Below are 24,499 nucleotides of genomic sequence, written 5' to 3'. Positions count from 1 at the left end.
TTTCCAGCATCCTTGAGAAGTGTTTTGCACATATATTTTTACAGTGTACAAATTACTTCTAAATCAGTGGGTAGGCTATTACAGATGGTATAAAGGTTGCATACTATCCTTCCATTTCTGCATATCTCTTATTTAGTTAGTAATTCCTGACTGTCCTGTGCCTCTGTTTCTTACCGTAGCCACCTTTGTGTCTCCACCCTTCCCTTCTAACTGACTCTTATGCTGCTGCTCCACCCACTGAGATGATTGCCCTCCCAGGTTAGGCACAGTTGCACAGCAATGATGCTGCCAGTTTAACTGCATGTGTAAAGGAAATGTCTGATATTAGATCAGATAGAAGCCAGGAAGGAGCTTTTTGTTTCTAGTACCCAAATGCTTAATTAGTGTGTGTATACTTCTTGGCCATCTGGCTTGATCATCTAGCATGCAAATAATTTATAATAGTGAGAAATGTGCCTTCTGAGAGCTGGCCAGCCACTGAGGAAACATTTACTTTGGAGGTCTGCCACCTAGTAGGGACTTGTGCTTCTTTGCCCTAAATCTATCAGTGACTTCTCTGCTACCTGCTGCCTGGAAGCTGCACAATTTCCTCAGCATTGAGGTGGCAGTTGGCCAGCAAATGGTGTGTTTTCCGTGCTTGCTTAGCACTCTTACCTCCCTCCTGATTGTAGCTGGGAACCTTTCTCTTACAGCAAGGTTTATATTCAAGCAGAAAACCTCTAAATAATTTGAAATAAATTTGACGATTTGAAGATATGCAGTACCTTTATAGTTTTAATATGTATAGCCAGATGAATTGGTCTAGTCAGAGGAAAAGGAGGGAAGTTACAATATATTGTGTAGCTACAATGTGTTTATAAAGGTTTTTCAGCATTTTGTTGAAAAAAATTCTGATTTGTTACAAGTTTTATTAGATGATTTGTCTGGTACACAGGATGTTTTAAAAGTTATTTTGTTGTGGTTTTTTTCCTAACTAGATGGATGGTGGAGGAAGGGGAGGGTCATTATTCAGGACCTGCAGTTACCAGATAGGGTACTGCTAGTGTGAGTTTTCCTTGAATACAAACAGACCAACCCAGGAAAGCAGAAGGAGAGAGTGGAACTCTAAAAACAGTGAGGTGATACTTACTAAGGAAGATTGTACGTGGAGGCACTGTTTAGGTAAACATCTATAGATAGTTGGAATCATCTGATCTTAAGGGTGCAATGAAGGTGACTGCTTTCCTTACCAATTCATCAAAACCTGAAAGATCTTTATTTAAAATAAAGACCTCAGGTTCAGCACAGAGGGAACCCATCCAGGAATAGAGACATTTACTGGGCTGGAGACACCGATTTTAATGATCTAATCTATTTTTTCTCCCATTAAAAATGCAATTCTGTTTTTTGTTACCATACTTCTGTCTTGGAACTTGGACTCCAGGTTTTTCGTAAAGCAGTGGTGGTGATGGGTTGCATTGAACTTCTGTAGACCTCATGGTCTGTCTTAGAGCATGTAAAATAGTAGCTTGCTTGACCTCTGTCTGCAGTCAGTCCTGTCACTGTTGGATTCTAAATTCTTGATCAACACAGCCTGTGTATCTTCTGTAGCCTGTGCATGAAATTTTGAAGGATGTAACTTACATGACAGTGGACCACCGTGTTAGATAATTTTAAGCTCCATATTATATGCCAAATCTCCATATTATGCCAAATAAGAAAAATATGTTAATTAACTTACATTTAGACTCAATAGCAGAACCTAATTTTTGGAAGCTTATTTTTCTATTTACAGGCTGATGTTTTTGTAAGAAGGATTTCCTATATTTTCCCATGTTAAAAAAGAGTATATATAGTTCTTCTTACAAAAAGAGTTCTCAAGTTACTTATTCCCTTGATTAAAAACATGACCCTCAGTTTATGGTGGGAAAATATATTTCATAATAAGAGTGCTGCCTTGGATGACTTTTAAAGAATATATAAGTAAGTAAAAAAAATGAGAATTGTTACAGTTCTTTACCTTTATAATCTTAAAAAATCAAATCTATTGTATGTCCTTCAAGTAATGAATCAATTTTCAGTTCATTTTTAGTTGAAGACTGCTGTAGAGAAGACATGATTTAAAGCTTTCAGGGTGCAGATACTTGTGGTTAATATTTAATGATGTTTCAGATATGATATGTAATGATCTTTTGTAGCAGTTTCTGTAGCTTAAAAATTATTATTTTGTCAATTAGACAATAAATTGAATGAAAGAAGAGTCCTTTTGTTTGGAGCACCAAAAAGCCATGATCACTTATTTTGTCTTTCTTTACTTCACTCTTCTTCTGTCCCCAGTCCACAGAGGCACATTTTACTTTCATCTTGCCACATCTTTGTCCTTTCACTGAATTCAAGCAGAGTTCTTCCCTTGAGTGTAGTGTTGATGTACTACTCCATGGGTGATGAAAAGGAATAAAATAATGACTTACAGAGGCTTTGCTGCACTAAGTAAATGGAGATTGGATTTGTGATGATCTACACTTACTAGCAAAAGTATCTGCATTTATTTTATTTCTAAATCATCACAGTGGTTTTCTGTTAAGACACATAATGTGCTTATGAAACGTGCATCAGTATAGCTGAGATGATAGTTTAGAGAAAGTCAGAAGCTTGAAATGGGCTTAGGTGAGGCAGCATAACTGTCTCATTTTCTGCTGTAGAAAGTTGATTCAGTTCTCCACGAAATATTCAGATACTTGCTTTCCAAGGAGTTTTATCTATTATGAAAAAAGAGTACAGACATTATTGTAGCCTTGTGCTTTTCCACCTGTTTGTTTCATAGAATCCTAAAATTTCCCAGAGCCTTTCAGAAATACTGCTTTTCTAGGATGTTGTAAGTTATGCTCTTTCTGCTGCATAATGCTTTACTTATGTTTTGTGGATTTCTTTGAGTTAGATACACGGCCAAATGGACTAGTGGCCCACAAGATCCAATAATAATTTAAAGGGATGCAGAGGATGAGAAGGTGTTTCTATTAATTAAAAAAAAAAAAATTATTTAACAACTCTTAAGATGACAAATCATAGGAATTACTTTAAATATTATTGCATGAATATGCTACACAAGTATCTCCTAATTCTGCTGAGCGATAGTCTTTTCGTTTCTTATGTGGTGTTAATTTTCTGGATCTCTTCCAAAAGTTCTAACATTCTGTTTATATTGGCTCTTTACTCACTTTTAGTTTTGGAAAGCTGTTTGTGATTTTGAAGATAGTCACAAGTTCCTTTTTTTCTTGAGCTCGTAGAGATGCTTTTTGGCTAAGCTATAAAATTCACAGATAAAAAGAAAGATGAGCAGTTCCACAATTTCTGGAGTTATGAAAAATGCAAGGAAGTGAGGGGGAGGGAATGCAGGCACAGACTAATAGGCTATTCCCCTCTCCTGATGACTACTTGATTAAATTATTTATTTCTACCATATGACTGGGAAGGAAGGAACACGGAAGGTTTTGAAGCTCAGCGTCATTCCATAGTTCTGATAAAGTACAGTGGCTCTGGTGGTCTGGTCTGAAACAGCTGCTTTCTTTTTAACTGAAAAACAGAATGGTAGTGAATTAATAATTAAAAAAAAAAAAAAAAAAGGACATTACTTTTTTTAAAACAACTTCTGCACTATACATAGTGCTTTTTAAAGAAATGTTTTCTCTGAGTGTCTTGCAATTCTGTTTTAGTTACATTGCAGCTGTGCAATACAATTGCTGCTTTCTGCAGCCAGGCAGCACTTCAGGCAAACTCCCTTTTTTCTAGGAAACTATATCCTACTGCATGTGTTTGAAGAAAAGTTGTGTGCCTACATCAAACCACATCTGATGTGGTGTAGTGCTTTACTGCTGCTTCTTACTCGTATGTCAGCTGGCAATCGATATCAGACAGTGCAACCTTGATTTTGAAACTTGTATTTGTGGAGGGCAAAACATGTTCAGAGGAAAGAAAATAATTATGACATTAAATTGCTATTTAAGATTTGCATTTGCTTTTTCATTCAGCAGATTTTGTCATTTTTTAGGGGATGCTGTCATATATGTTTATTTCTTCACTTCCCCCCCAGGTGCAGAGGTGGCATTAACTTCGGGGTTAATCCAGTTCTTTTCTTTTGTTCGTAATTGTCGTTTACACAATCTAGAAAAGGACTAATTTTTCAAAAGTGAGTACATAAGAAAAGTCCATGAAAACATGAGTTTCCAGCTGTCCTTTAGAGTCTTCAATGGTGTGAGTTTTATATGGTTTTGTATAAGTAGAGAAAGGTTTCCCCTTGTATTCTTGTCAATTGGATGCAGACTTGCCTTATGATATAGAGCCAAGTAAAACAGAAAGCCAAGAAGAAAATGGGTTGAGGGAAGGCCAGTATTTCAGAAAATACAGAAACTTGGATTCAAGCCTCAGAGAAAACTCCTGCCAATGGTGCCCTGAAGTTCCATTGTTTTGGCTTACAACGACATTAATGTCTTAAAATGACTGATAAAGACAAAGTGAATTAACGTTGTTTAAAGAAAATAGTCAACAGTCATATAGAAAACATTTATTTTAAGAAGAATTATATCCCTGAAGAAAACGGAGCAAAAAAGTTGTGCAACAGTGTAACAAATGCACGGTTTATTTGGTTGTGAAAGAGACCTGTGGTTATCATCCTAGTCTCACCATGACATTTCCCAACACTTCAAATTCAAGCAACCTGTTCTCTAAGTTTCTTTCACAATCTTCTTTCCCTTTGTTTTTTACTTGTGATAGAAAGCAATTCTCTACTGAAATAGGTCTGACAGCTTAGGAAGAAAAAAGGAAATGCTGCCTGGCTCTTTACATCAGCCACTGGCATAATCGTGGAAATATTTTGGTTAACATTTGGGTTAAAAACAAAAATTATGGGGGTGCCAGTTTTTATTATAAATTTGTCATAAGGAAAAAGCCCATAAATGCCTCCTTTCATTCTGTTATGTCCACTGTAATGACTGTGCCATTTGTGATCTCTTAACATGTTCTGAGTGTTTCTACATTGCTGCTCAGCTAACATGTATTTCCTGTATTTAGTTTCTGCTTCAGCCAGAGGAGTTTCTCTGAATCTCTTAACAGGTTTTGTTTTTTCTGTGCTCCTGGCACCTTTGCTTGATAAGCATTCCTGTGGATATTCCACAGCTACGGTGTCAAAAAGAAGATACAACCCTACATCATGATTCGTATTAATAAAACAAGTGGTTTTTGTAAACTCACAGAAATGAACGCAAATGTAAGTGAATTTTTAACATTGCATTAATTGAACTGGTCAGGATAGAATATATGCAGATGGCAGGATTCATTCTCTTATAGTTGCAGTATTTTTGTTTGTAGATCATACTGCTTTTTGACAGTAAAGGTGAAGTTAAGTTTAACCGTGTCTTACTATTTTTTAATATGTATATAATCAATAATAGTAAAATACCATTAAAAGAGGAAGATACTATCTAAATTCAAGTTTAATTGAAACAAAATTTTAGTAAAATCAAAGGCTGTGTTCAATAGGTTTTGATTCAAAATATTGATTTAAATTCAAACTAAAACAATGGCACAATATATACAGGTAGTTATTCCATGTATTCCAATTGTCTTATAATTTAGGCTTTTTAAAAAGTTAATTGACTTACAGACCTACTAATTCAGAGTTGGTAATTTGTTTCCAGTTTTGGTCTGCTGCAAATTCCTGCCTCTTGTATGTCAATTCATGTTCCCAGACATCTGTGAATGTCTGATTTCTTGTTCAACTGTGGAAGCACTTTCCCTTTCTATTTCAAAAATTGCATAATTGATTAGTTAATACATTATAACTGAGGCAAGGTTATAGTTGCTGGAGGAAAAGCTAGCCATCATTTTTATCTTGGAATGAACTATCTAAATAGATCACCGAGGACTAAATGTCAAATACTTGTATTTTCAGATGTTACCAAAATCCTAGGAATTTCAAGGCCAGGTCATCGTAAGGCTTAAATATGAATTGAAATATTTTAACTTGTCAAAACAAGATCTTTTTACAAACAGATTAGCATGCACTTCTATGTTTATCTCATAGTCTCACTGTTCAACAGTGTTTGTATGAACTGCTTTACAAGCTTAGGAAGTCATTAATACTTGTATTTTCTTATTTCATAAGTCCATCTACTTGCGCATGTCCATTGAGAAGTATGGTTTATACTACCTTAATGAGTGAGGGGAAAGAAAAAAGAGTAACTGAGACTGCCAAGTAAGCAAGCTTTTCTTTCATTCCTGTCCTTTCTAAGACTTCACATTGTCAAAATAGTGCAGGTTTTGCTGTTCTGTTCCCATAGCTCAGTTACCTCCAGGTGGAACATCTGGGAAACTGGCATCTTTGGTAGAGTTCTGTACAGATCTGTGTTCTGGCTTTACTTAGGGGACACAGGTATTCTTAGGCCACTCCTCTGTGAAGAACTGAATATTAAGGTAGTATTTTCTTGCTTCTGATTTATGAAAAAATGACATTAAAAAGCGCGTTTACTCTGGTTTGCTGGTTTGTTTTGGTTGGCTTGTTTGTTTTTTGTGGGTTTTTATTTTGTTTGTTTTGGGGTTTTAAATTATTTTTAGGCTTTTTTATTTGGCTGGGGTTTTTTTGTGCAGATGGAACTATTTAGAAAGTAAAGCTTTCTGGATGTCAAGACTGGATGTAGTATAAATGGTGGCCTTAGTGTCACTCCAGAACATCTCATTACTGTGGACAGAACCTCTACGTGGAAGTAGGTTAGCAAGGCTTTGTCATGAGAATGAAGTTGCTCTTGCATGTCTGCTTTAGTCTTGATGTCCTGTGATTTCCCATCATGGTGTCAAGAATTTGGTCTCTCCTCATCTCATGTTCATTGGACAGCAGATAGTGAACTTTGCCAATGTGGTTGACAGTCACAAAATCTCCTGTAGCAACACAGCACTGCATTTCAGGCTGTTGAACTGAAAGGATTTATTGGGATCGAACTCTCATCTCAATTTTACAGGCTTATTCTGCTTCTGTGGCTTTTTAATGGATGTAATGAGCAAACAGCCTTTTTCTATTACACATGAAAGTTCAATAATATACTGGAGGTCCTAAAACCTTTTTGAACCCGACTGGTGAACCTTTCCAAGAAGAACATCCTGCCATACATCTCTGCAGTGATGTATGATGATGCAATTTTCCATTTTCAGCGTGTTTCAGAAAGGAATTTTGCGTCCATGTGACTATAACTTGATTGGTTTTACCAATCACCCCCAGCCTGTATCTATTTGCTGAACAGCAGCTGAGCCTCACTAGGAAATTAGACAGTCACAAAAAGTAGACTCAGATTACAGTAATGAGCCCATTAAGTGATGTACAGGGAGCCTGTCTGGCTGAGTGAGGAACTGAAAGAGGTCTGGCTGCACTCCTTGCTTTGTTTCTTCCATTCTGTAGCTAGTTTTTACCTTTTGTGTATTTACTTGTGTGAGGAGGTAGTTGCTCCCCACACCCCTGCTCCCCCAATCTTTCTCTCCTCTATTCTGTTATTTGGGAAAAAAAAAAGAAAAAGAAAAAGAAAAGTAAAAAAAAAGTATCATATCCTTTTCCAACATTTGAGGGAGAAAAACTGATCCAGTTGGTTTTTTGCAGTCTATGAAGCTCATGACAAAGCATTAACTGCACATTTGCTTTTTAAAATCTTTCAAGTTATATGTCTTCAGAGGTCCCTTCCAACCCTTACCGTACTATGATTCTGTCTGTTTATGTTCTCTGACCATTTACTCCTCATATATTACATGGAAAATCAAAGTGCAACAAAATTACTGATTTATAAAATAGTGACTAGAAACATCTAATAAAATCCTGTTATGCTTGTGATGTTATAATAAGGTTATTCATAATAGCAAATAAACCTAAAGATTGCTTCAGAATTTTATCAGTTTTAAGTTAGTGGAAGAATGTATTTGGTATTGCAGTCAATATGTGCTTTGCTGCTATGGCTGAACAGAGACAATAATGTTTTGATCTTTCTGATAGATAAAAACCATGGTCCATGTACATTTTAAGAATTTGAGAACATTATTTTTTACTGTTTCAAACTTGGTGAAACATTGGTTTGGGTTCTGCAGTATATTATTAACTTGTATCTTGTTAGTTTCTGTGAAGTTTTTGCAAAGTTTTTGCCTTTTTTATTATTATTATAATTATTCAAGAGGACCTAATATAAAAGTGATAATTATTTCCCAGTAAAAAACAAAACAAAACAACAACAAAAAATCCTTCCATTTTTTTAAACCTTATTTTGGGATACCTTTAAGAGCTCATTCTCTTTCAGTTCCTAATTAATATTTTTTTGTTGGTGTTCAGGAGTAAAGCTTTCAGCTGCAGTTTTTGTGAGCTGTGCTTGTTTGACATCATTGATTGCTGTTGCTTTGCAGTGCTGACTTGTGTTAGTGATGGTCCAAAACTTAAGCAGAAAAACAGAAAGGAGAATTTGATAACAGACCAGCAAAACCTGCAGCAAATATTCCAGAGTTCTACCTGGTATAACACAAGCCAGTAACCTGGAGGGGCAGATGGTGCTGAGGGTTAATAGCTGGTAAAAGAAGCCTGGGCTGGCACACAAAGCAGATTGGAATATGACAGGTGGCGGACTTATGAAGGCAGGTTGGAAGATCTGGAGAGACTCAGTGGAGAGGCATGGAGAAGCAACCAGGAACAGACCCCTTGAACTTCCTGAGTTCTTAGTGTGTATCATAAAAGGTAGGTAACCTTAGCCTTATTTTAAGCTTGAGTTTGAACTGGCTTCTAGAGGTGCCTCCCAACCTATTTTTTTTTTTTCCTGATTTCTGTAATCTTATTTTATGTAACTGTTTGTAAATACAACACCAATTTTTTTGTTAGAAATTGGCATGTTCTTCTCCAGCTGCAGTTGAAACAAACTAAATCTTCTACTTCAGGCGCAGCATACGAGTTCCCTTTGTGGGAAAAACAAAGCCAGTGTTTGCTTCAAATTTTCATGAGATCAGTCATAATTCACAATAATATTTTCTGCATTTATGAAGATTTAATCGATGTAAAGACAGTGTTGGTACAGTCAGTCAGAGGGATCCCAATACATTGACTTTAATCTGTAAGATAAAACATTCAAGATAACTTTACTGTAAAATTGATTTTAAAATAAAATTATCAGAATAATAACAAAACTTTGAACCATGTAACAGCCTAAAGTCTTAAAAAATTTAAAGCAAGTACTACACCTGCATGAATTGGAATAAGTCACTCGGAGATGTTTCTGAAATGTAAGAGGATCATGTGCAAACTTTATGTAATTCACATGGAGCATTCTGATGTGACTTAACAGATGACTTTTTGATTCCATGCTTATAAGACACAAGCTAATGAAAAATCACATGCATCTGGATTTGTGCACTTTCTCTGCACTGTGCTTCTGTACTTTGTAACATTGTCTCCATGTAATTTATTTATTACTATGTTAATAATTCATTAATACTAAATTATGAAGTCTGAACAAAATGTAGAGCAGTTATGATTTGCTGCTGAGGCAGTCTCTCTGGATAGCAAATGAACTTTGAGTGGATGTATTTAATGGATCAGCAGTGATTCACTGTGAAACTTCTAGCACCTAGCTATAAAAAGGTGAAAGCAGCTCTCAAGTTCTTTCCTTCTTCCTAGCTCTAAATCCTTTAACTTGCAGTGAAAATACCTTTAAAGGGAAGGTTATCTATTTATTTTCATGAGACAGAGAACTGAATCTGAAATTGGTTTTGGTTGTCTGATTTTTCTATCAAAAGCTTAGTGTAAGTTATTTCTCTAGTAAATGTTTTGTGTCTTTTGTAGCTATGACTGATTCCAAGAACTACCCTCCTTCCTAAGAACAGGTAGCTTTCACAAAATCCAGTTAGTTGCTTTCAAAAAAACCAGAGGTTCATCTTGGTGTATCCTAGTGGTTACTAGCAGCAGTTCTGTTGCATGTGGGGGTTGCCCCAGGCACCAGTGCAGAGACTCAGCTGTATGCCTTAAAGAATTCTTGCTCAAATAGCAGCCTTAATGGAATAAGTAATTTGTCTGAGGCATTTCTTCTTCTATTTGGTATGTCCAGCTTCTCCTATGTAATGTCTTTTTATCTAATGATGGGTAAGGACGACCAGTCAGTAAATTTAGATTGTCTTCCAGTGTCATGGGCAGAGTTCTATAGGTATTGTTACGATGTAACACATTGCTAATAATGTGAGGGATATGTCTTTTATAAACAAACCTGAAAAAAATTATTTTGTTGTTCTAGTCAGCTCTGTGAACCCCAATATATTTTTGATTATTCATTGAAGAATGTATTTTATCATAAAAGGACTTGGCCATTAGCAGTACCATTGTATAACAAAGAAAAAAATTGTTAATCAACAGAATAGGTTGTTAAAAACTCACACTATGTTTGATATAATGGTCTTGCTAGGCTTTAGTTAGACTAGTGTATCATATGGATTAACTTGAAATGCCCTTTTGTTTGCAGAGTGAATGCAGAGACTTGACGTAGGCTCTGCAACACGTTTGCTGACGTGTACAGTATGACCTACCTCTTCCTCCTCCATTTACTTTGTTATTTTCTTTCAGGGGAGAATAATTTAGTAGTTAAAATAATTTAAAATTTCAGGTAGATCATATATTTGTTTAGATAGATCATCGGTTGTGTAATTATATAGATAAGAAGTTCCAACTGCTGGAGGAAAGAAATTCTGCATTCATCTCTGAAGAATAGCAGAATATGGGTAGTGTAAAGCAGGGACCCATTTCCTGTAAGTGAAAAGTCATAAACCTGTTGTGTAATAGTAATTGTTTGCATGCAGATACCATTATATTTGTTATTTCAGATACTGCTGCTTCTTGCTATCAGAGTAGATAATTCTTACCTATAGAAATAACTTTTATTTTTGTCTGTGTGGTTTAAAATAATCCAATTGCTGTTGTTTGTAGATACATTTCCCCAGAATTAAAGCTCTGAATGAAATGAAGGCATTTCAGAACTTCTTTGGTTTGATTAGCTGGTTGCCTTTGGTTGCAGTATAACACTGGTGTTCACTGTGTGACTTTGCTGAGGTGGTAATTTACTGTAAGGCTGACTGATGTCTAGAGATTTCTAACACTCAGCTTTTCCAGACAGTTTAATGAATAAGGCAGAATTTCTTCCTATAATGTTTCAGTCTTAAACAGTGTGTTTTCAGTCCATTGCCTTTATTCGCAGGCCTGTTTTTTGGGAGATTTAACTGAAACTTTCTACAATAATGTAGTGCTGGATATAGGACTGGTAGAGTACCTGTGGTGTTTTTTTCCTTTGTTTTTCATTTTATAAAATAATAGTGGAAAAGATCTCCAACACTACAGTTTACACACAAGTTTAAAACTCTTTGATTTTTAACTCAACATGAATATATTTAACTTGGAGAAGCAGCATGGCTGTGGTTTTGCAGTGAGGCTTCTTGCAACAGAATGCAGATACTAGGCCAAATGTTATGTGTCTTGTCTCCCTGTCCCATTTTGTTTTGCTGGAAGTTTGCATTTTATGCATGGAAAAATGTCCCTGCTTTTCATTTAGCATATCCTTCTCCAAGCATGTCTTTTAGTATGTTAAAATTATCCTGGCTTTATGCAATTGTAATACAAAGCAAATTCACTTCTTGTGAGTTACTGTTCTCCCATTAATTCAGAAAAGACATGGTGCTTATTTTCTCCAAGTTCATAATTTCCAAATGTTGTTTCTTTCAAAATGTTCACTCTTGATAATAAAGACTGTTTGGGAGACCTCGACCACTTTAAACACAATTGAAGTTTTAAAAAATCTCCATTATATGCTAATGGAAGTTGCAAGTGGCTTTGGATAAAACTAATTTAACATCAGTCATGTAACATAATGCTTTATATTGTCATGCTTATTCTGCTGTCCAAGAAAGCAGTGGAGCACCTTCCAATAAATAGTGCATTAAGCAGGGAGGATCTGCATAGTCAGTTTTAGATATTTGTGTAAAAGCTTTGGTTCTCATATATACGCTAAATCAAATAAGAATTCTTGACTTAGGAAGTTGGACCAAATTCTGGGTCCTAAGTTAGTTGTAATGTAGCATTTGACATACAATTAATTAATTAATGTAGGAACTTGAAACATTTTTCTAGTTTCTAATACTGCAATTTCTGGAATTCTTTGTACATGTATGTGAATATTAAGCTCTTCTGTCTGAGGCCTGCTGAGGGCCACAAAGCTTTGTCAGGATTCCATTTGAAAAAAAAACAAACACCAACAAAACAAAAACAACAAACAACCCACCTCATTTTAATTTACTTCTCTACACTTCATGAAAAAGGAGGGATTATTCCTGGAATTTTTTATTTTTCTTTTTCAAGAAAAAAGCTTTGCTTTGTTTTACTCATTTTAAAAATTACCATGTCCAAGAATATGTGAAGTAACCACATGTGCAAGTGATGATGACATGACTGCAAACTATAAGAATTTCATAAATGTCTGATTTTTATGTAGATAGAAGATTTAAAAGCAAGACTTCTGCCTCCTGTGGTAATTCTTAAAAAAAAATATATATATATATATATCTAAGCCAGAGAGCTTCTAAAATTTAGTCTGGAGGTACTGTAGTACTTCTTTTCTGAAACTGGTATTTACTGACTTCTTGGACTTACTGCTGTAAATCTGTAATGTAAGAGAAATTTAACTCTGAAAAGTAACTTGCAATGTTATCATTGCCATTCTTGTTTTTGTTGTACCTTTAAAGTCTTGCTGTGTGAGGCCAGAATAAGTAGTTCTGAAGTTTTTAAAAATATATTTTTAATTGGAGTTTTGTCTTTCTAAAAGCGTTTTTATTCCTTCCTTTAAATGTGAATGCTTAAGAAAACAGGCACCCTCCTGGAGAATTGTTTTCAATTTTCTTTTAAACGTCCTGCTAAGCCTGCTTTTTCCAGAACTTTTATTTTCTGTGGTGTACAAGAATAAAAGTTCTGTCTTACTGTGTATTCCCTAACTTTTCTCGGTGCAAAAATTGTCATGGTTTCACCCAAGCTGGCAACTAAGCACCACACAGCTGCTCATAGAGAACAAGTCCTGTGAGGAGAGGCTGAGGGAACTGGGATTGTTTAGTTTGAAGAAGAGGAGGCTGAGGGGAGACCTCATTGCTTTCTACAGCTGCCTGAAAGGAGTGGGTGTTGGCCTCTTCTCCCAAGTGAATAATGACAGGATGAGAGGAAATGGCCTGAATCTGCTCCAGGGGAGGTTTAAACTGGTTATTAGAAAGAATTTCTTTACCGAAAGAGTGGTTAGACAGTGGAACAAGCTGCCCAGGGAGGTGGTGGAGTCACCATCCCTGGAAGTATTTAAAAGAAATGTAGATATAGCTCTTAGCGACATGATTTAAGCACTGAACGGCTAAATTAGGTTATGGTAGGGGGATTTAGGTTATGGTTGGACTTGATGATCTTCAAGGTCCCTTCCAACCAGGATGATTCTATGATTCACTCACTCCCCTGTGGTGGGATGGGGGAGAGAATCAGAAGGGTACAAGTGAGAGAACTTGTCAATTGAGATAAAGACAGTTAATAGGTGAAGGAAAAGTCATGTGTACAAAGCAAAACAAGGAATTAATTCACTGCTTCCCATTGACATACAGGTGTCCAGCCACCTCCAAGAAAGCAGGCTCCATCATGTGTAACCATTAACTTGGGAAGACAAATCATAGAATTATAGAATGGTTTGGGTTGAAAGTGACCTTAAAGATCATCTAGTTCCAACCCCCCTGCATGGGCAGGGACACCTCCCGCTAGATCAGGTTGCTAGAGGCCACATCCAGCCTGCTCTTGAACACTTCCAGGGAGGGGACATCCACAACCTCCTGGAGCAACCTGTTCCAGCATCTCATCACCCTCACAGGAAAGAACTTTAATTTCTTCATGTCCAACCTGAATCTCCCCTCTTTAAGCTTCAGACCATTGCCCCTTGTCCTCTCACTATACACCTGTGTAAAATGTCATCACTCCAAACGTACCCTTGCTTCCTTCTTCTTCTCCCCCTTTATATATTGAGCATGACTTCATATCATATGGAATATTCTGTTGGCCAATTTGGACTTGTTGCTCCGGCTATGATCCATTCCAGCTTCTTGTGCACCTGCAAGCAGCAAAACACAGGGTTCTTGATTTCTTAGCAACAGCTAAACATCAGTATATTCTCAATATTCTTCTCATTCCAAACCTCATTCTGAGGCCAAAACATATAATCATAGAAACCATGACAAACTTACAGACTTTAAATGATACAAGATCAAGTATGTACTATTTCTGGAAAAAAATAGATTTGGGATTATAATTTAGGGAATTTGGTAATTAAAAACAAGTTCATATAGCTAAAGCAAGTTCAAGTGGTGTATTCAATTTTATAACTGAACATAATTGTAAGGTAATAAGTACTCTGTGAAAAAAAACCCTAATTTTTCCTGTATGGTGGTTGTTCTTCCTTTGTACTCTCTTTAATTAATACAAAGAAATTAAACACTGTGCAAGTACAATGATTATTTGAAAATATAGATTGAATATTGTTTCACAGGTTGATCTCTAAGCAGCTACAGTATATTATGTGGTATTTTTTGGAGATACCTAATTTTTCTATTTATATATCAAGCATCAAAACAAGTAGTTAGATGCATGCTCATTTAAATCCACAAACAGAAACAGTATTTAAAAGCTCTGACAGTTATCTTTGCTATGGATTTATACAGAAAAAGTATTAAAACTTGTAAAAAGAAAAGTAATTAATTTGATGTTATTATCTTGGGTCTCATAAAAGAGAAGTGTTGTGAAGCAAAGGTCAGCTAGCACACCAGTTTAATTACACGTATAGCAGCAAATTGAAGGAGGAATCTGGAGAACTGAGGATAAAAAAAACACAACACATTGATACTGAAACCTTGCAAGACTGAACACCAGGACTTACAAAGCAAATCTGTCCCGCAAAGTGGCATAAACACAAAAATGTAAAAGTAAGTTTTGATGATACATCATTTATTTGACTTCCACAAAATTTTCACTAAACTTTTATTGTCAGATGAAAATTTAAGATATGAGAATTTTTAATGTAAATACATGAAAGTAGGAAGCACCAGTGGCTGACAGACTACTGAAGTCAAGAATAACCTTAATGTAACACCAAATCTGATAAAAAAAGGAATTAACATTTGAGAAAGCTTTAAATTAGGATTATTATCTAAGGACTTTGCTACATGACTTATTCAGACATAAATAGAAGCAGAGTTTTGAAATTTTGAGAAGCATTTCTGTGGTTTGGAAAAATGTCATAGCAGTCATTCATGAGAATGACAACTAGCATACTTTCTAGAATAAAAATATCTACGTGTCATATTTCTGACAATGTAAATCATGTCTTTCACTGTTTGCATTGCATTGCCAACAGTAATAAACCTTCACAGTTTTGTATTTACTGTGTTGGCTCTATTCCAGATTTTCTGTTTGATACATCAGTGATTGGATTGCTTGTTTGTGAGGACTGAATTTCCTGGATCTACACTTGATGAATGTGTTTTCTGACATAAAGGAAGAGGCAGATCAATCTTCCTAAGTGGTTGCAGTTTCTAAAATGGAGACATATTAGAGAAATTGGGGTTTTTTTAGATCATCTGTAGCATCTTCTACCTTGTAAACATTCTTATTTACTGTAATATTAATGTTTTTCAGATATCTGTGTAATTCATACATTGTACTTGGAGATTATTAAATGGCAAATAGCTAGTTTGGAATTGCTTTGGAAAAGATACAGGTCATATGAGTTGGTTTCCTAGGATGAATGAGTTGAATCCCTAGGATTCCGATCCCTAAGATGGAACAGAAATTCAGGCTGTCTTCCAGACTGTTTGATTTAGGCTATAAATTATTCTCATGAGCAAGCTATAGAAACAGAATCAACTTATAAATTAAGGGCATAGCAAAATATTTTGTTTAAAATAAGTTGTCCCACTTGTTTTTTTTCCTAAGAACTTGTTGGATTTGTGTTATAGCCTGCTTCTTATTTTGCAAGCAATTGCAGAATAGTAATATTGAAGTAGCAGGGATAAAACCAGCTTACTTTCTGTAGAAAGTGTTAACAGTCTGAAGGCTGTGTCATGGAATGATGACAATATAGTAGTTAATAATGTAAGTTTTAATTTGTATCGTAAAATGCATTATCCTTTATATATGCACACGTGCATAAAAATTAGCATAATGAAGAAAATACTTGTTTATGTCTCATCAGATTTGATAATTTGCCTGCCCCTAACTGTCATGGTGGTAGCTGCTTATTTCTAATTACTTTTCATACATGTGAGACTTATATCATTATTGATACTTAATAATTTCACCTAGCTGCTTTATTATGCCGTAAACTTCATTGAAGTTATTCAGATAGCACTATGAAATGTACTATGGTACAGAGAACATTGAAAAGAATATTGTAAATATTCATCATTATGCTACAGAATATAGAGTAGCAAAAGCAGATGTGTTTCTTCTAACTCTGAAAAAGATTACGATAAACATACTGTATCTGTATGGGAAACAAATTCCCTCAGTACTGAGGGTTGGTTACTCTACAATTTAGGTCTAACCTTGACCAGTATTTTTGTAAATGTTGAAAGAAAAGTTTTGTAGATTCCTGTAGAAAATATAAGCAGTGTTTTCATGCTTAACTTTTTTAACTCAGTGGACTCAAAGCCTCAAATTTCTACCTGTAAAAGAGTACAGGATTAGATTTAATACAGTTTGGTGGAGAATGTATCAGAGCATCTCTTCACACATCAAATGTCGAACATAGAGTAGTGAGAGATGTGCTGTTTCTAAAATGACACAAATATGACCCTTACACTTTTCTTTGTACACATATTAGAAATATATTTTAAAAGATAATAATTTGTTTTTTTCTCATTCAACCATATTCCATAATAACATATTAATGTTTACATTAATATCATGTTACTGTTACTTGTTCCAGGAGTTTCCTTCTATTTCTGTGCTACTGGATAGTCAGTGGTATGCAGCAGTTGTCTGTAATCCTTCATCTGCAACTTGCTTTTTTTGTCCTACTTGGTGAAGAAAGTCTCCATTCAGGCTTATATGCACAGTATAGCCATGTGGGATTAAAAGCCTATTTCTTAATAGTAAGCTGAGAAAAGAGGTTTTTCGGTGTTTTTTTTGTTTTGTTTTTACAGTTGGTGACTTTTTTAGTGTTTGCTTGGTTTGTGGGTAGAGGATTTCAGAAGAAACTTTGTGGGGCTTTCAGAGGGGAGGGGTAGCAGTTTTAGTTTCTTTACTGTTCACATTCTTTCTTGTTTTCTGATTTTATTTGTTATTATGTCTTAGTTCATAATGCAGAAGCCACGAAGATTGTAGAAAAGAGAGAGATCATTGGGTTCATTAAACCAGTCCATCTGTCTTCATAATTATTTTCTCTCCATTTCTTTCTTGGATAAACGGATTTATGTGAGGTAATGATATAAGTGACATCACTTTGCTCCACAATGCTACAGAGTTTATATATTTACTGTAATTTAAAAAAAGTAATGTCAAGAAAATACAATCACTGAACTGTAACTCAAGATTTTTGTAATAGGTGTGGGTTTTTTTCCAGGTATGGATTTTAATTAGGCTGCTAGGGGAAATATTTAATAGCAGATATTCCTGTTATGTATTGGAAAAGAGCCTTTCTCTGTTTTATGCTAACACAAAGAGACATGCTGCATTGGCTCATTGGCTGTGGTGTCTCTAGAGAGAAATACTGGAGTTCATCTCAGCCCTAAGGATATCACTTAAGCTTTGCTCAATAAACCAAAGGCATATGAATGTGCAAGTGAAAAGATTTGTTTTTCATTCTGATAACATCTGTATCAACCCAGAAAAACTGCCATAAGGCTGTAGTGGTATTTAGTAAAATATACAATCTTGAACTTTTATGTGTTACAGACTTTGAGTAAATTTAGCCTAATTGCATAGACAGACATAAGCTAGTGATGTTTTTCAAGTACGTGTTTGATAGCAGGTAGTTTCTGCAGACATCATATTCATCACCTTCTGCATACCCTTGACTGGTTAATTTTGAGGAAGAGATGGTTTGTGCAATGTTAGGTTGTGAGTCCATGAGAATTTAGTTTCTGCTGGAGAATTGTGAAAAAATAGGTAATTTCGTCAACTGACATTAAGTTGGCCTAAAAGTTATCAAAAAGAGAAGTGTCAGATGTCTGGGATTTATGGTGTCATGTATTCATTGACTTTGGAGTTGTTACACTTCATGACAAATAATATCATCAGTTTTTTTCCTTCCCAGCACACCCCTACTATTGAGCTCACACTGTCATCAGAAAAAAAACCCTGTCTTTAGGCAACTCTCACAGGCTGGGTAGGACAGGCTCAGTCTGTGACGTTTTTGGTGACAGATCCTCTAGCAAATGGAGCAAATAATCTAAATCAGCTCTAAGTTTTTTTCCTTTTAGGAATTAGTTCTCACAGCACCCTGACCAGTGTTCACAGGACCTGTGCACTGGGTGTCTGGGGGAGCTCCCGTTTTGGCGGGAAGGAGGCTGCCCCGCGCCGGACGCAGCCGGTTCCAGCCGGTTCCACCGACCCAGCGCGGGGCACAGCTGAGCCCCCCAGCTCGTGCTGGGGTGACGGTGGTGCTGGTGTATCCGAGAAAAGGCAAAAGACCTCATCTAAGTGTGAAGAAAAAAAGTTTGAGCAACAGCCCTGAAAGCAGGGAGGTCAGCGAAGGTGGGGGGGGAGGGAGGGGAGCTCAAGGCGCTGGAGCAGAGACCCCCTGAAGTCTGTGGGACAGGCCGTGGTGAAGCAGGTATTTCCCTGCAGCCCGGGGAGGAGCATGCCAGAGGAGATACCCACGCTGCAGTTGGTGAAGGACACCACGCTGGAGCAGGTGGGTATTCGTGGAATGAACGGTGGCGTGTGGAGAAGCCCACGTTGGAGTGGTCTTACCCTGAAGCCCTGCAGCATGTGGGAAGGGTCCACAGTGGAGCCGGGGTAAAATGTGAGGAGGAAGAAAGAGCAGAGAGGAACTGCAGTGATCTGACCCCAGCCCTCATTCCCCACCCTCCCCGTGCCAATCGAGGAGGGAGAGGGTATAGGAGCTGAGAATGAGGGAGTGAAGTTGAGCCTGGAAGGCTGGGGGGATGGAGTTCTTTTGGGTTTTGTCTTTGTTTGTCACCATCCACACCAATTTTAATTGACAATAAATTATTTTTTCCAAGTCGAGTCTGTTTTGCCCGTTACAGTAATTGATGAGTGATCTGCCTGGCCTTATCTTGATGAATGTGCTTTTTTACTTGATCTCTTCCATCCCTCTTCCTTTTATAGCAGCTGGCTGAGATTCTGGCAGCTGGCCAAGGTCGACAAATGCAACAACACTTACCAACATCAGCAGGCAGGATTCCATTTTGTCTCTGTTCGTAACAGTATTTTTTCCTGAAGATACTGTGTCCATGGCTGTTAACTGCATTCTCACTGTAGAAAAGAGAAACCAAGAAAGAAGTCATCTATTGAAAACTTGCTGGTTGTTGTAATTTAATAAATGTATTATTTTTAGGTATTTTGAAAATATGTCTGGCCTCAGAGAAAGTACTGTAACTTTGGGAAGAGTATGCTGTGTTTTTCGTATAAATAGAAAACTCCTCATAACTTCATTAATTATGGAGCACAGCACCACAAGCATTGCAATTAAAAATCAAGAAGATGCAAGTCAGGAAACTTAAAAAGGGAAAGAATAAACTTCAGACCACTTGTTTTTTCTGCCTTTGTATAAGGCTTCAAATATTGAATATATTTAGTATATGTCTAATATTATGATATAAACATTAGTTTAGCAAGTGTAGTATAAGCCACCAGATGGAGTAGTGTTGCCATCTGAAATGAAAAGAGCAATAGAAAGGGCTTGTTTTCTTATTTCTACTTTTGTATTATAAGTTGCAAGTTTTTTTAAGGCTCTGGCCCAACTTCATGTATGGATCCATATGTTAGACCTTGTAATCAATGACTGCAGCACATAGCTGTGTTAACACATTTCTTATTATTTCACAAAGTTTTTCACTTTACGTTGAGACTAGGGAAGGCAAGAATGTTCTTCCTTTTTTTCTTGTGAGGCTTATATTAACCTGAATTGACAAACTGCATGTAAATTTGCTGGGTTGTTTTTTTTTTCCCCCTTTCATTTTTTTTCTTTACCTCAAAACTTTTATCTGTTTCCTATGTCATTACTTTAGGAAAGCTAAAGCAGTTAATTCTCTAGTGAGTACCTGACACATAATTCAAATACTTAATGCTGCAGTACTTCAGAATTATGGAAGAGGCAGATGATGAATATGACAAAAGCTTTTATTTGGGGATTTTTGTTGATGTTGTCCTCTATTCTATGTTTCTTTTTTTTCTTCATGTTCTCCTAGGATCTTCTTGCACAAGATCCTAAAAGCATTTAAAATTTGCAGAATGAAAAGATGGCACAGGCAATGCTGGTACCACCAGGACCTGACAGCTTCTTCTATTTCACTGAAGAATCTCTTGCAGCTATTGAAAAACGTATCGCTGATGAAAAGTCTCATTGTGACAAAAGTGAGCATAAAGATGATGGTGGTCATGAAGAAGATTGTCCAAAGCCACGTAATGACTTGGAGGCAGGAAAGACACTGCCATTTATTTATGGTGATATTCCTCCAGGAATGGTGTCTGAGCCCCTGGAGGACCTGGATCCCTATTATATCAATAAAAAAGTAAGTGTTTTATAGTAAGAGTGTAATCAGAATACTCCTGTTGAATTATAAAGTGGTAAATGCTCTGGTGTGAAGGTAGTCAGAAGCCCTCATTAAAAGTATGCAGCATGTGATACCATATTAATTATTTTAAATACACTATAATTATGATTGTAACTCTTCTGCTTAATTTGATTGTTGTTTTTTTAAGATTTTTTTAAGCCCTTATTTTTAATGCCTAAGGCTTTGTTGTGATGATGTTATGAGTTAGTGGATTTTGCATTATCTGTCATTTCATCTATTCCAATTTGATGGAATCCGGAAGCATTTGAAAACTTCTGTCTGGCTACTCTCTGCCTGGGGTTTTGAGACAATATGGACAGTACCCCAGATCTAGTTCAGTAGGGTAGCCTTGGGACAAAGTGCTTGTTCAGTCATCTGCCAAAATAATCACCAGTCAAACATTCCTTGAAATATAGAAATATTTGTTTTACAAAAAGTTAAATGTTAAACTATATTTCATTAGGAAGTTACATAAGTAAATAAGAAAAAAATGAACGGTTGTTACCACATATTGCCAGCTTCATGTGATGTTATTTCTGTGGGTTGGTAAACAGCTTGTGTCACTTCCAGATGTGAGTTCATTATGGTAGAGTTTGCTTCAGGATGACTGTAACTGTTCAGAGTCTCATGGGGAGGATTTCATTTTTCTGGCCATTTCTGGTTTTCCTGATTGGTTGCATTAATGATCCTGGTGATGACTGCACAGGCAATAAAGGCATAAAGGCTTTAAAAGATAATAATTTCTCATCTCACTAGCAGTTTTAAAGTGCTGAAATGGTTAAATAGTAGCTAATTAAATAGTAGCTAGTTAAATAGTGTAAAAAAAAAAAAAATAACTAGTTGCTGATGTTTTGTTTGTCACTGCCAACTTTAATCAGAAGTGCAAGTAATATTGCTGGATTAATTTTTAATGTTAAAAAAAATTAAATTATATTTTTAAGGTAATAACATAGTTTTATTTGACTGCTCAAGGCTTGGATGGCTGTATTCTTTACTGTATATAAAAAAACCCCAAACAAACTGGCTGGATTGCCAGGCCCAAAGTGTTGTGGTTAATGGAATTAAATCTGGTTGGCAGATGGTCACAAGGGGTGTTCCCCAGGGCTCAGTGTTTGGGCCAGTTCTGCTTAATATCTTTATCAATCACCTGGACAAGGGGGTTGACTGGTCCCTCAGTAAGTTTGCAGATGACATTAAGTAGGGTGGGAGTGTTGATCTGCTTGAGGCTAGAAAGGCTCTACAGAGGGATCTGGTCAGTCTCAGTCAATAGGCTGAGGCCAAGTGTGTGACATGCAACACAGCCACATTCCAGGTTCTGCACTTGGTTCACAACAACCCTATGCACTGCTGCAGGCTTGGGCAAGAGTGGCTGGAAAGCTGCCAGGCAGAAAAGGACTTAAGGGTGTTGGTCAATAGCTGAGTGGATGTGAGCCAGCAGTGTGCCCAGGTGGCCAACATCATCCTGGTTTCTATCAGAAATAATGTGGCCAGCAGGACTAGGGAATTGATTGTGCCCCTATACTTGGCACTGGTGAGGCCACACCACGAATACTGTGTTCAGTTTTGGGCCCCTCACTATGAGAAAGACATTGAGGTGCTGTAGCACATCCAAAGGTCAGTGAAGCTGATGAGATGTCTAGAGAACAAGTCATATGAGGAGTGTCTAAGGGAACTGTGGTTGTTTAGTCTGGAGAAGAGAAGGCTGAGGGGAGACCTTATCACTCTCACTACATCTACCTGAAAGGAAGCTGTAGTGAGAGGGGTGTTTGTGTCTTCTCCCAAGTAACAAGTGATAGGACAAGAATAAATGGTCTTAAGTTGCGCAAGGGGAAGTTTAGATTGGGTATTAGAAGTTTCTTCACTGAAAGGGCTGTCATGCATCGGAAGGGCTGCCCAGGGAAGTGGTGGAGTCCCTATCGCTGAGGTGTTTAAATTATGTGTAGATGTGCTTAGGTTTAGTGGTGGGTTTGGCAGTTTGAGATTAATGGTTGGACTTGATGATCTGAAAGATCTTTTCCAACCAAAACAATTCTGTGATGCTGGAAAAATGCTGAAATGCAGATTTTGTTTAAGAGCACAGAAACAAAGATGTATGGTGTTCAGTTTTCATTGCTCATGTGAAAACTTAGATTCTAATATTTCCTTGTATAATTCTACTGAAAATAAATTTTGGCTACTTACGTCTGTGTAAGTGCAGCCTCTATTTATGTCAAGGTTGCTAACATATCCTTAATTTCCTATTTCCTGTCCTCTCCCCTTCTCTTTTTTTAAAAGACATTTATAGTATTGAATAAAGGGAAGACAATCTTCAGGTTCAGTGCCACGCCTGCCTTGTACCTTTTATCTCCTTTCAATATTATTAGAAGAATAGCTATTAAGATTTTGGTTCATTCATATCCTTTTCAAGTGGTTTGATAAACAACATTACTGGTCTTTTTTAATATTTAACAACACTGCATTTTTTTGTTTGTTTTTTAAATGTTCCAGGTCTTAATTCTTTTTCTCAAAATTAATTGGAGCTAAGATTTGTCACTCTGATTAAATTCAGAGCAAGAGATGCATAGCATGTATACCTAGATTACAGAGTTAGTGTTATAGCCATCATAATTGTGAAACATTTTTGCATTATTTATGACATTACTAGTGATAGTAAACCGATTTGTGTCATATATGTTGTAGGTATTGCATAGTCTGGTAATTCTTCATGTTTTGTGTGATGCAAAATTCAGCATTTAAAAAAGGGTATTTTCCTTAACTACAGTCAACATTGTTCAGCATTCTCATTATGCTCACTATTTTGACAAACTGTGTATTCATGACATGGACTAACCTTCCAGACTGGACAAAAATTGTAGAGTAAGTATACTTAAGTTAGCTAATAATTTTTAAGTGGTTTAAAAATGAAATCTAAATTAAGAGTCAGGCCATATAGTTTTACTTACCCTGTGTGTAATACTTTGTTCTCCTTGTTCTAGCCTGGCATTTGGTGGCGCTGCGATTCAAAGCAGCATCAGTGCACAAGCTCTAGAGAGGAAGGAAGCTGTGATATTGTTAACCTTTTTCTCTGACTGAAGCTCTGATTAATACTCTGTTTCAGAATGTTTGTATGAGTAGTGTTTGTTTTTTTTTTCCACCCTCTAGAGCTGTTTCCTTAGCATCTTTATATAAAAAAACAAAACCAAAACAAAACAAACAGCCATTCAACCTGAAACTACTGCTTTTCAGTGTGGAACGTGCTTTCCATAGCTCCTATGAAGCATGCACTTAAAAGAAAAGACCTCTGCTGAGGATTATTGCTTGATGTTCTCAAGGCTACCTGGTCAGCCATCATGTAACTTCAGTAAACACTGTGTTTCTCTTACCCATGGATTTTATCTCTGACATGGCAACAATATTGATTTTTTTATTTGAGCAAAAGTATTCTCTTCATTAGCATTATTTGTGCTGGAATTTCAAAATCTTATGTGCCAAAAGTGGCAAAAATATGTTTCAGATAAAATAAATCCAGTTATTGTGCAGGAGAATGGTGGGAGAACAGTCATAGTTTATATAACTGCTATTACAGTCCATGTATTATTTGCTGGTTTTTAAGTTATTGTCCTTCATGTCTCTGATACTGTAACACTGAATGACAGTCTTTAACTTTTGCTTGGATATTATCTCA

General features: G+C 36.4%; 1 protein-coding gene and 1 long non-coding RNA gene across 4 annotated transcripts in view; one reads left to right on the top strand and one right to left on the bottom strand.

Annotated features, from left to right (window-relative positions):
* Window positions 1–3,392: 3,392 nt before the first annotated feature.
* On the bottom strand, window positions 3,393–23,854 carry LOC127386763 (uncharacterized). Of its 2 annotated transcripts, none has more exons than XR_007889971.1 (5): window positions 23,778–23,854; window positions 21,341–21,533; window positions 19,443–19,534; window positions 14,029–14,150; window positions 3,393–3,552 (listed from the first exon to the last, which is right to left on the bottom strand). It is a non-coding gene; the product is annotated as an uncharacterized LOC127386763 (long non-coding RNA). The 2 variants fall into 2 exon arrangements; XR_007889970.1 differs by lacking the exon at window positions 3,393–3,552 and adding an exon at window positions 9,003–9,099.
* Window positions 20,514–24,499, top strand: part of LOC127386762 (sodium channel protein type 1 subunit alpha) — a 155,923-nt gene continuing 151,937 nt past the window's right edge. For both annotated transcript variants that reach the window (XM_051624296.1, XM_051624299.1), the window contains exons 1-3: window positions 20,514–20,793; window positions 23,110–23,228; window positions 23,602–23,691. In XM_051624296.1, the coding sequence (XP_051480256.1) occupies window positions 20,521–20,793; window positions 23,110–23,228; window positions 23,602–23,691 (482 nt within the window). In that variant the 5' untranslated portion in view covers window positions 20,514–20,520. The remainder of the gene's footprint in view (window positions 20,794–23,109; window positions 23,229–23,601; window positions 23,692–24,499) is intronic.

This window comes from Apus apus, chromosome 6, assembly GCF_020740795.1.
Source record: "Apus apus isolate bApuApu2 chromosome 6, bApuApu2.pri.cur, whole genome shotgun sequence".
Taxonomy (NCBI): Eukaryota; Metazoa; Chordata; class Aves; order Apodiformes; family Apodidae; genus Apus; species Apus apus.
Note: the sequence above shows the minus strand (reverse complement) of the source record. Positions and strands in the feature narration are given on the sequence as shown.